The sequence below is a fragment of the Marmota monax genome, unplaced genomic scaffold (assembly GCF_021218885.2).
Source record: "Marmota monax isolate L192 unplaced genomic scaffold, Marmota_monax_Labrador192_F-V1.1 WCK01_AAM20220418_F8-fsc00061, whole genome shotgun sequence".
Lineage (NCBI taxonomy): Eukaryota > Metazoa > Chordata > Mammalia > Rodentia > Sciuridae > Marmota > Marmota monax.
In genome coordinates this window covers 18,985,740-18,999,009 of record NW_026695230.1, presented here as the reverse complement: position 1 = coordinate 18,999,009, position 13,270 = coordinate 18,985,740, and the positions used below count along the sequence as shown (strand labels likewise).

At 35.9% G+C, this 13,270-nt stretch overlaps 1 protein-coding gene across 1 annotated transcript; it reads right to left on the bottom strand.

Moving 5' to 3' along the window:
• Window positions 1–3,637: 3,637 nt before the first annotated feature.
• Window positions 3,638–4,561, bottom strand: LOC124088598 (olfactory receptor 2D3-like). The gene has a single exon (XM_046438300.1). It carries the CDS (start codon window positions 4,559–4,561, stop codon window positions 3,638–3,640), a length of 924 nt encoding a protein of 307 aa, XP_046294256.1.
• Between the last annotated feature and the right edge of the window lie 8,709 nt (window positions 4,562–13,270).

The following is a 13,270-nucleotide window of genomic DNA, read 5'->3' as shown; positions in this document are numbered from 1 at the left end:
TTTTAAGACAGCCCCCAGGAAATTGATACAAATACCCTATTGATGTGATTCTACCTCTTACTATAATGCCCTTCATTATCACCCTCTGTTAACTAATAACACATCTTTTTTTTAAAGAGAAAGAGAGAAGAGAGAGAGAGAGAGAGAATTTTTTAATATTTATTTTTCAGTTTTCGGCGGACACAACATCTTTATTTTATGTGGTGCTGAGGATCAAACCCAGCGCCCCACGAATGCCAGGCGAGAGTATTACCACTTGAGCCACATCCCCAGCCCCTCATAACACATCTTCTAAGTCTGAATCTCAATCATCATATTCCTGTTCAAGCCATTAGCCTCCCTGTTTCTCTGCCTGGACCTTCTTCTCCCAAATCTCTTCTTCGTGGTTTTTCCTTTCTTTGCAATATTTTGGCCCCTCAGTACAAGTGCTAAATTCTGAGAGATGTGAAAAGTCCTTTGACTATAATGTAGCTTTCCCTGACCACCCACTTGAAATTGCAATCCCCCTTCCTTTGGTTTATTTCTTTTTATAACACTCCTTGATGTCAGACGTATATGTATTGTGATTTTTATGCTTTATCACCCTGTTTTGAGATTCAAGTTTTATGGAAGTAGGAATTATAAACTGCTGGGTTTCTGTTCTCGCGACTAAAAGGCTCAAGGGTCACTCCAGTTAAACTGGGCTAACTGGGATGTATGAAATAACCACACGAGAGATACAAATACCTTTTTCTTTGGGGTCGCTATGATGGCTCCTCTGACCTTAAGGGTTGCAGGAAGAGAGAGAGCAAGAGCACACACTGACCCTTTTTATTGAGGAGAAGCTATTCAAATGAGGCAAGGGGTCAGGTTTCAGTGAACTGAGTATATCTTCATGATGTCCACTGTCAGCAGGTTGACTGACACCTGGGTAGGCCACACCCAAGGGCACAGTAAGAGAAGGGGACACACACAAGGCACTTCCATGGAAGATTCTATCCGAAACAGGGCAAGGGGTTATATTACAAAGGAACAGGTGAGCATAGCTTCACTCATGGGGCTGTAGCAAGACACACCCATGCAGGAGACACCAACCCTCGAACCCAAGAAGGGTGAGGAAAGCTTTGCCACATTTCTGCGACTGAGCGCCTCAGCACCCAGCCGGGGAGTGTGACTCAGTCACGTGTAAGGTTGGTCTCCCACAGTAAACATCATTCATTGCCATGTATTAAACACTTAATAGAGTGTGCAATAAATATTTAGTGAGTACATGAGTTAGATATACACTGAGTAAATGAACTCACACTGTGCAATTGAAATCAATATCGTGAGTTGATTAAATGCAAAACATACAACCTGTGTCAGCTAAGGAGTTCCACAACAGGCCATCCCATGGTGTCCTCAAGTCTCTGCTCCCCCCATTCTGGTGCAGTGCTCCTTGGGTATCCTACCTGAGGCTCAGGCACACTCGGGCACAGCTTGGACCAGTGCTCCTATGGGTGCAACTAGGGAGCCTTATTAGTAGCCACATGATGCTAATTTTGCAAGCATAATGAGTGCCTGGGTTGTGAAGTCACAGCTGACTCCACCTAAATTTCAAATGATGCTTCAGTCTTGGGGGCCAACTAAACTCTTCTCCAAGAGTGAAGTTTCCACAACAAACCTTGAGGTTAAGACCGACCCTGAGACTTTAGTACTGTAGATCTACCAGTGTGCAATACTAACCTGGGAAACCTGCAGGTACCCAAACCTAATCTCTGAGAGCTGCAGCATGGGCAACAGTCAGCAGACATTGGCTTGCCAAGGGTTTGAGGGCCCAAATCTTGTCCCAGTGTGACCAGAGATATGATATGGAGTCAAAGATTATTCTCAAGACTCATATTTTAGTGTCGCTTCCCTGGTTGGGTTTCAGACTTACTTGTGACCTGTTACTCCTCCTTTCTATCCCACTGCTCCCTTTTCAACAGTGATATCTAGCATCTCCTTTCCCCATCACTGAATTTTGAAAGTACTTAACTTGTTTGATCTCACAGGTTAACAGCTAGAGAGCAATGTGCCTCAGTCTCACCCTTATCTTATGTAAATTACTCTGGACTTCAGAGTTTTGGGTTGGTGCTGAAATGTATGAAGACTTTGGAGGCTATTGGGGTGCAACAGATGTATTTTTCATGTGAGACATGGATTTTGTATGTCACAGATAGAATGCTATGGTTTGACTGTACCCCCTCCAAAATCCAGGTTAAAATTTAATGGCAATATGATAGTATTAAGAGGTGAAGGTCATGGAGAACTGGTAAGGTCATGAGGTTCGCCCAACATTAATGTGTTTCCAGCCCATGTGGGGACAGTGGTCATCCCCTTTGCAGGATACAGCTATGAATTTCCAGGTTGGAAGCAGACATAGGCCTTTCTTAAACCCTGTCTCCATTTGACCCTGGATCTTAACTCTCAGCCTCCCAAACAGCAAGAAATAAATTTTTGCTCTTTCTAAATGACTCCCTCTATGTTATTTATAGCAGCATAAATAGACACATGGTCTTGTCATAGGATTAACTAATTGTATCATATTCTTCAGAGGTGCTTATGCTCCAGAGTAACTAATTTTTCTATAGGCTAACTTGAGATGAGATGAACAGATCCTTTTATATTAGCAGCTTTATTTTAAAAGGTTATAATTAATTGGAAAATTAATTTTGTCATTTTTTTGTGATCACAGATTCACAATACTTCAAAGAATTTATGTGGTTGATATTCTGGTAGATACTATCCAATCTGTGATGTTCATTATATGAAGATAAGTTTAATCTAATCTTTTAATTTCTAGTTTGAAGGGAATCTGATTATTGTGTTTATCTATCCAAAGTTCTAATCTCATCTGTAATTTTCTCAATTAGCAAACACTTACTGAGTCATTTGTATGCAAATCACCAGGTCTTCATTATGACAGCAATGCATTTAAGCAATTGGTTGTGCAAAATTTTCTCACTGTAGAAGCAACATACACCATAGGACACAAATTACAATGGCCACAACATCAGTAGGCCATGCAGTCTGATGTGACCTTCTCAGTTCATCATAGGCTGAAATGCTGTTATGTGGCAAATGATGGTTCCTCAAGAGGTTTGTTATGTTTATTCTTAGTTTTACAATTACTCTATTTAAGTGTTATAATAAGTTATAATTCTTTTTGTTCTGGAAAGTATTTAAATTGAAACATCATAAAATAAGTGTCTGGCAGCATAGCAGGTCCTGAAAAATTCCAATCCATTATTCACACAAGGAAGTGTGAATAATGTTTTCACAATTATACTAGAAACTGTGCCAGAAAATGAAGAATTAAACATTCTGATTAACAGTGATTGTGAGAGGTTGATGATGACCCCAATAAGGAAGGGTCTTATTGAGTAATAAACACCCTGATTAGACAGGACTGGAGGAGAGAAGGATATCTCTGGCACGTGGAGACAGCACAAGTAGAGTGAATAGAGGGCCCTGTCTTTAGTGTAGTAAGAGTAGATGTTTTCTTTAAAGAATGACACAAAACAGAAGGAGAAAAAATGAAACAATGGCATGAAAATGGGAAATTTTCAAGAAAAATCCCTTGTCTCCACATCCCTAAAATGGTCATCATAATCCAAGATCTCCACCTCCAAAATGATTATTTTGCAGATACTCTCCGGAGAGCCCCTTTGACATCCTTGTTTCTCAGGCTATAAATAATGGGGTTCAACATTGGAGTCACCACTGTATAGAACACAGAGATCATTTTATCTCGCTCTTTTGTGGTCTTGGAGTTTGGCCTCATGTAGGCAAATATTCCAGACCCATAGAAGAGGACGACAACAATGAGATGGGAGCCACAGGTAGAGAAGACCTTGAGCCTCCCCTCTCCAGAATGCATCTGGATCACAGTGCAGATAATGTTCCAGTAGGAGACCAGGATGAGGGAGACAGGAGCCAGGAGGATCACCACGCCCATGGCAAAGATGGCCATTTCTGTGCTGTAAGTGTCTGCTGAGGCCAGCTTCAGGAGGGCAGGAGGCTCACAGAAAAAGTGGTTAATGATATTGTTTCCTCGGTAGGGAAGACGCAAGGTGAATGTGGTGTCCACCAGGGACACAAATGCTCCACTGGCCCAGGACCCCACAGCCAGCCTGACGCGTGCCCAGTGGGTCATGATGGTGGAGTAGTGCAGGGGCTTGCACACAGCCACATACCGATCATAGGACATCACTGCCAGAAGAGCACACTCTGTACACCCAGTCAGAAGCAGAACAATGATCTGCACTGAGCACCCAGCAAAGGAAATGGTTTTCCTCCTCACCAGGAAGTGGACAAGCACCTGGGGCACAGTGGTAGTAGAGAAACAGAGATCAGCAAAGGACAGGTTTCTAAGGAAGAAGTACATGGGAGTGTGGAGTCTGCAGTCCATGTGAATGAGCACCACCATCAGCAGGTTTCCCAGCAAGGTCAGCAGGTAGATGATGAGGAAAAGAAAGAAGAGCAGGACTTGGGTGTGTGGGTCCTGCGAGAGGCCCAGGAAGACAAACTCTGTCACAGAGGTTTGGTTCTCCTCTCCCATGAGTGTCTGTCCCTGTTTATAGAAGAGCATCAAGATAAGAAGTGCATTAGTTATTTCAGAAAACCTGCATAACTTCGATATTTTTTAATCAACATCCAAAGTTTGGTTCTTGATTTATGACTTTATACATGGTTTTCTTATGCCAGAAGTCTGGTTTTCTTATGCCAAAAGTCTGGTTTTCTTTTCCTTCACTTCAACCATTGAAAGCCATTTATATATATTCTCCCCTTGGATCTTTTAGTAGCACCAGTACAAAGAATCATTCTGAGTTTGCTGCATTTCAACCCACAAATGAACCACCTGTTAGGAGAAAATAATGATGCTTACTGTGCAACCTTCCAAGTAGGTTTAGGAAGAAAACAAATGATGTGATTTGAACCAGTTAGAATATCATGCTGTGAACTGCCTGTTATCATTTATGAAAGTTGATATTTTTCATCATGTTTACAAAATGGTCATAAAGAATCACTCTGATCAAGGGGGGAAAAAAGTTAAGTAATGGATGATACAGTATTCTGTGATCCTGTTCCCAGAGTCATTTGTTTTTAACATAAAGAGCGTTCTCTGGAATATCAGTAAAAAATAGCTGCTTTTTGGTCGTTGAATTCAGTAGCACATTTATACATCCCCTAATCTACACACTTTCCTCTCTTTGCACAGTGTCATTTGGCAATAATAACACTCATTATCATCTATTGTGCATTTCCTGGTGTCAGTTATTATTAACAATTTCTTTGAAATCCATGAGACAGTTATTATTGTTTCCAATGTACAAAAGATAAAACTCAGAAACATTTTGAAACTAGTTTCTGAGAACCCTGCCCACTCCTTCTGTACCCTGAAATTTGTTTTCTTTCTTCCTCAAAACTGCTTGCACAGGTTAAAGTTGTGCACAACTCTGTTTCTCACATCCACTCCTTAAAGAGAAACTCACATTCCCTTTCCATTTCCAGAGTTAGAACTAATCTTCATGGCAGAGTTATGAATAGATATAAAACTAACAGTCTAGCATATCTTAACAATTATTTTTCAATATTTTGATGGGTCTTGTCCAACAATTAATAGAAAATATCAAGGGAACAAATATTTAGAAAAGTGACAAACATTATTTGCAGATAAAATAATTGTATATCTTTTTAAAAAATCAAAGCAGATTCTAGCTTATGGAAACTAGGCAGAAATGTTATCTGATACAAACTGAACAATTAAATATCCCTAGGCTATTATATACCAACTAAAATTATAGTAAAAAAAATCCTTCAGAAAAAGAACAATGGCTAAACTTAGCAAGGTATATACTTCAGAAACTTTCAAGACCTATTTGAAGAAAACTATGAAACACAATATCTAAATAAATGAATACGTATATTAGGTATATTGATCTTATGGAAAGAATAATAAGTTCTTTTAAAGAGAGTCACTGTAATTCCAAACAAGTTTACAGAGTATTTTTGTGAGGAAAGTTAGCATAATTCTTCAAAATTTTACCTGGACGAGTAATTTTGTGATACAAAATGTGATGTTGGGAAAAGAAGAAGGGAGTACAAATATATTCTACTTGACATAAAAATATATTGTCAACTTTATCTAAGTAATATAGTATATAATGATCAGGTTTAGAGAGTTTGAGTGACATTATAGTATGTAATTCATTCTAATATATATAAAAACTTAAAGGACAAAGAAGGCATCCTAAATAAGTGCATTATTAACAAAATAAGGAGTAGTTGCTTATTCATTTTAAAATTATGCATATATATGCATATTTATGTACACAAATCAGTATAATAATTTACCTCAAGTATATTAATGATCTATTTTAATTCGTTTTTGGTAGGAACACAGATTGGTACAGCTATCAGGGACAAATTTATGAAAGTTTCTAAAATTAAAAATAGAACCACCAGAAATCCTTTTTTGTGTGTGTGTGGGGGAATACCCAAAGAAAATGAAATCACCACCTCAGAGAGATATTTGTATTTCCACATTGATTGCAGCATTATTAACAATAGCCAAAATATTAAAAACAACCTAAATGTTTGTCCATGGATGAATGGATAAGGAAATTGTGGAGTGTTTGTGTGTGTGTGTGTGTGTGTGTAAAGTGGAATACTAGTCATCTCAAAAGAGAATGAGGTCTTGCCATTCATCATACTGTGGATGAGACCAGCCTGGCAGAGAGGCTAAGTGAGATAGGACTGATAAAGAAACAAAAATATTGGCACAATCTCACTTATATGTGGAATCTACAAAGAAACATCCAAATACACACACACACATGGAAAACAAAATAGCGGTTACCAGGGTTTGGAGTGAGTAGTGGTTTGGAAATGGGTAGAGGTAGTTTACAGGATAAGAAGGGGCAGATGTGTAGGATGAGCAAGTCTAGAGATCTAATGGACAACATGAAGACCACAGGTGATAAAATCGTACTATATTTGGATTCAGGCCAAATAAATAGAATTTAGCAGCTCTTAACACAAAAAAATTACAAATCAAAGGGTAACTATGTAAGATGATGCATAGGTTAATTTGCTTCACCTTTGTCCTATTCTTATGTATCTAATAACGTTATGTTGTACATCTTAAATATACACAAAAATTATTTTAAACTTTTAAAATTTCTTTGAAATTAGGTAGCCTGACTTTCCAGCATTCATTCATTCACTCTTTCTCTTCTTCTCTCCTTCTCCCCCATTTTCCATCCAATTCCTGAATGATAAAATATATTATAAACATACACCAAAAATTTTATAAAGGAAAATGATAACAAACTTGCAAATTCAAAGATATCATATTTGTATGTAGTGGGCACCACAAACAAAATAAAAATATAAATATTACATGTCTGGCAAAATATTTGCAAAATATCTTACAAAGACTCTTATTATTTTTATAAAATATGAAAGTCTCTTAAAATCAGCCAAAAAAAATGATCCATTAGAAGTTACGCAAAACTTAAATGCTAGTTCACAAAAATAGGTAAAACTAAACAAAAAAGTATAAAACAAAGGCATACTGACTAGGGTGAGAAGAAATCTTAGAGTAGTTTTGATTTGCATTTCTCTAATTGCTAGAGATGTTGAATATTTTTTCATGTTTATTGATTGGTTGTATATCTTCTTCTGTGAAGTGTCTGTTCAGTTCATTATCTCATTTATTGATTGGGTTATTTTTCTTTTCTTTATTTTAATTTTGGTGTTAAGTTTTCTGAGTTCTTTATATATCCTGAAGATTAATGCTACACTCATACATTGCTGGTGGGACTGCAAATTGTTACAACCATTATAAAAAGCAGTATGGAGATTCCTCAGAAAACTTGGAATGAAACCACCATTTGACCCAGCTATCCCTCTCCTCCATTTATACCCAAAGGACTTAAAATCAACATATTGCAGTGACGCAACCACACCAATGTTTCTAACAGCTCAACTCGAAATATCCAAACTATGAAAACAACAGATGAATAGATAATAAAAATGTGCTATATATACACAATGGAATATTACTTAGCCTTAAAAAGAATAAAATTATGGCATTTGCTGGTTAATGGATGGAGCTGGAGAATATCATGCTAAGCAAAATAAAACAATACCAAAAAAACCAAAGGCTGAATGTTTTCTCTGACATACAGAGGCTGACTCACAATAAGGGTGCAGGAGCTAAGGAAGAACAGAGTTACTTTAGATTAGGTAGAGGGGAGTGAAGGAAGGGGAGAGGGCATAAGGGCAAGAAGGATAGTAGAATGAATCAGACAGTATTACCCTATGTACATATATGACTACATGACCAGTGGGATTCTACATCATGTACAACCAGAAAAATGAGAAATTAAACTCCATTTATGTATGATGTATCATAGTACATTCTACTGTCATGTATAACTAATTAAAACTAAAAAATACTCACTTAAACAACAAATGAGATATCATATTTCCCTTTTAGGTAAAATTTAAAATGATACAATTTCCGAGTTTGATAAGGTAATAAGATGACTGTAATGGATTGATAAGTGAAAAGGAAGCCATCAAATTTCATACATGATATATAATTTGAATCTTTTACATAAAGTGTGAATGCATATGTATGTTTGCATATGTGTGTGTTTATGTGTATTTTTAATATGTATCTATTCTATAGCATTTCTCCTGCCCTGTGAGTCCACTGACCATGGACTGTAGTCAGCTGTACAGAGCAACATAGGTCACTGATCAGCAGGGGGCTCTACCCCTGTGCTGCTGGGTGTGAATACTGGCTGATTTAGTTGATGTGTGACAACAGCAAATGATTTAACTCTTCTGTGCCTTGCTTTTATTCAACTATAAAATGGTGATACAAATTACCTATATCTAATGCCTTCGTGTAAATATTCAACAAAAGAAAAGACGTTTGAAGAATTTAGGACAACACATAAGGCTAGCTCAAAATATTATACAAAATCTCACTTTAATAATGGACTCATGATCTCCATCCTATTATTATAGGAAGATTAGAAAGAACAAAGCTAGTTACACATGGATACTGTGGTCAATTGAGGATGATTATTATTCTTATTAATTATTTCTACCATTTGCATTCTTTTATTCTTTGTTCTTCTGTTGGGGCTGGAACTGTGTCGCTAGTAAAATTCAAAGCCAAGGTGAAATGTGATAAGGAAGAATGAAAGTCTTCCAAGTATATGTAATGGGGGGCAAGCTTAGGTTAGATTTAATCAGGCTATTCTCTCCATTTATTAAACTTTTTTTATTATGGCCCAATATATATAAATGCATGGAGCTAATACAACAAAATTTCAAGTATCTATCAATGAGATTCCAATGTATTAATCAAGTTTGATTAATTGATCTTTTAATATTTTAGTGTGATTGAAATAACAAAATCTACTTTAAATTATTTAGAAACCCCTTTTTAATGGAAACTACAAGAGAAATTAACATTGTCATGTAAGTAAAATTAAAACTCAATCTTTCCTCAAGATTAAAAATAAAAATAAACATATGTAAGGAGCCCTGGGAAAACTATTTCCGTGCCATTGCAGAATAGTTTGTATACATGGTTAATCAATCCATTGAAAATATTCTCTTAATGGTGATTACCCTTGGGAAGCAGAACTCTAGGGGAAACAGGCTAATGGCTAAGGACTTTCTTTTTTATGTTTATGTGTATTGTTTACAATTTACTCTGCATTTTCTAAGTAAAAAGGAGCTAAAAATGTTTTAAACAAATAAATATTTTAAATAAGCATATGAAGAGATTTTAATATAGACAATATAAATAGTAACCGTGAGATGGTTTTAAAATGGGGAAAAAAATAGTCAAAGTATGGGACAGAATACAAACCAGAATCAGTAGAGGCTGCCTAAAAGTTAGTTATATGCCAAAGATATTTCTAATAAGCCAGAAAAATGTGAACATTATTTCATAATCCTACTTAGGCAATGCAGCAAGTAGTGTCAAATAAAATGTGTCCATAAAACATCACAGAGAAAACATTCCAGAGACATTCAGGATGTTCACACATGCACCACACACAAACACACATATGGACACAGCCCTAGACATTTAAAAATAAGGTGACTATTGACTGACTTCATGAGGTAGATTGCTGAGCCTGATGACAAAGGTACAAATGACAAATGGAAACAACTATAACTTTGACTCAAAATATTTTAAGTATATACACATTCACCATATAAAATTTGAACAACAAAATGAAGAAAATAACCATAACATACATAATGGATCAAGAATTAATATCTTTAGGGGCTGGGGTTGTGGCTCAATGGTAGAGCACTTGCCTAGCATGTGCAAGGCCCTGGGTTCAATCCTCAGCATCACTTAAAAATAAATAAATAAAACAAAGATATTGTGTCCAACTAAAACTTATTTTTTTAAAAAAGTAATATCTTTAGTCTGGAAAGTGTTATGATATATTCATAAGGAAATACAAGACAAATATTACAGTAAAATAAATATATACATGATATATTATATATATATATATATATATATATACATGAACTGACAATTCAAAATAAATTTCAATCTCAGTACAATTTAGCAAAGCCAGTTAAAATGACTTTTTTCCTCATCAGAGTAACATGATATTTCAAAATTTATAACGTTATAACAAAGTTCTTGTACCACTGAAAATACAAATTAGTAAAATCTGCATGAGGGGTATGTTGTCAATATATAGAAAATGGGTTAAAATGAGAAATATACTTTGATAAAGTAAATTCAGTCTTCTGCAATAGACATAACAATAGTTTGTCAAAAACAATATAGGAAAAATTATTTTATATGCATGCTTATTATAGTGTTAACTACAAGTATACAGCATTGATAAAAAGAACACAAACGGGAATAAAGGGAAGGAACATAACTTTCCTGTGTTCATATGTGAATACCAGTGAAACTCCACATCATATACAACCACAAGAAGGGGATCCTAAGCAGAGTAAGTTATACTACATGTATGTATAATATATCAACGTACACTCTACTGACATGTACATCAAAAAACAAGTAAAAAAAAACCAAAGATTAAAAAATCCAAATATCAGCTGGATGAGGTGGCACATGGCTGTAATCCCAGTGGCTCGTGAGGCTGAGACAGGAGGATCCTTAATTCAAAGCCAGCTTCATAAAAAGAAAGGTGCTAAGCAACTCAGTAAGACTTTGTCTCTAAGTAACATACAAAATAGAGCTGGCGCTGTGACTCAGTGATGCAGTGCCCCTGAATTCAATCCCCAGTGTGTGTGTGTGTGTGTGTGTGTGTGTGTGTGTGTGTATAATGCAGAAAATCCAAATGATGAAATACTACATAGTCAATAAAAATGTCAAGTGTTTTAAAACATCAAAAATGTTGGCAGGATATTTAAGATAAAAGAGTGGGTTCTAAAATATTTTACACTGTTTTTCTCATTTCAACATTTGTCTTTCTAAGTTGTGCGTGTATATTTTTCTGGGTGTTGGAATGACAAGTGATTTTCTCTTTTCATCTTTACAGGTTTTTTTGGGGGGAGGGGGCGGTGGCAGGGATTGAACTCTGGAGTACTCAACCATTGAGCCACATCCCCAGCCCTAGTTTGTATTTTATTGAGAGACAGAGTCTCACTGAGTTGCTTAGCACCTCACTTTTGCTGAGGCTGGCTTTGAACTAAGGATCCTCCTGCCTCAAGGCTTCGGAGCTGCTGGGATTACAGGTGTGTGCCACTGCACCCCATCAATCTTTGTTTGACTTTATAGTTCCTAAATGTTTTAACACAAAAGCATATTGTTTGCAATCTGAAAATGAATAATAACTTTCCACGAGATCCATTATAATCTGGACCCCTCTTTACTTCTTCACTGCCAACTCTTCTTTCTTTAAATCCTCCAACTTTATGAACATCCTTTCCTAAAGCTGCTACTGATTGAGAAGCCTTGCATTAAACTTTGTAAGCATAATTTTATTCAACCTTCAGAAGATGCTACTCTTTGTCCAACCTATTTATTTAATAAGGCTAAGTCATAGGGTGATAAAGTATGATTTATGGGTTCAAAGCTGGGCTTGGAACCCAGGTTCCCAGATCCAGATTACATTCTCTTATCCACTACCCTATATTACCTCTTTTTCAAAACCTGATAATGTTGAAGTAATAATTGGTGGCAATGCAAAACAAGAGTGAAATCAAGTAGACTTTTATTTTGTTGTATACTAACATAGACACTAGCTGCTTTTCTTGATGCTTATTTTTTTGTTGTTTTCTTGAGTTTAATTTAATTTCACTATCAAACATTTTCAGTATTTCTTACTTTAAAGAGAAAAAAAAAAACAGCACAAGTTACCACTGGCAAGAGTTGGAAGTGAGTCCAATGTACACTGCTGGATGAATGAGTAGACCAAACTTGGTATGCTCATACAATGGAATATATTTTGCTCTAAAAAGAAGGAAATCCTATCATATGCTGCATCATGGATGGATCCTGAAACTGTTATGCTAAGTGAAATGAACCAATCACAAAAAGACAAATGTTGTTATGAGTCTTCTTATATGCAACTCATAGAAACAGAAAATGCTGTGGTGGTTTCCAGTGGCTATGGAGCAAGAAAAATATAGAGTTTTGTTCAGGAGGTATAGAGTTTGTTTTACAAGATGAAAAATATAGGTGAAATACTGCTGAACTGTGTAGTTAAAATGGTAAAGATGATAAGTATTACTGATTTAGCCATAATTTTTTGAAAAAATATTTTTGCTTGAAAATAGTAAATCTTTACAACTTTCATTTATCCTGTTATTCCTTGTATCCATTATCTAATTTTTGTTTGCTTGTCATATTACTGAATTTATCTGGTATCTATTTAGCAGTTACTGCTTCTGTTTTGTATCATACCACTGACTCCTCAAATCCTTTCATCCTCATTATTATTTCCATGAGTGTATTATAACAATTTCATTGAAGCAAAGATCTTTTATCAGTTCATATCCTCTTCAATCTCTATGGCATACGATATAACTTAACTATAAATATATCTTGAAACCACTTGGCAATTGTCAGAGACTGTATCTTTTGGCTTTTGTTCTTATATTCTGCCATATCATAAGAATGTTCCCTAAGACCCATCTACAAGATGTTACTTTTATGTTTTTATAATTACCTATGCCCCATGTGGACAAACAAATCACAAAAGAAAGCAAATGATAGTATTAGAAAATGATGAGT

Excerpts from the sequence above, each read along its gene's own strand:
- LOC124088598 (XM_046438300.1), bottom strand. The coding sequence starts at position 4,561 with ATGGGAGAGGAGAACCAAACCTCTGTGACAGAGTTTGTCTTCCTGGGC.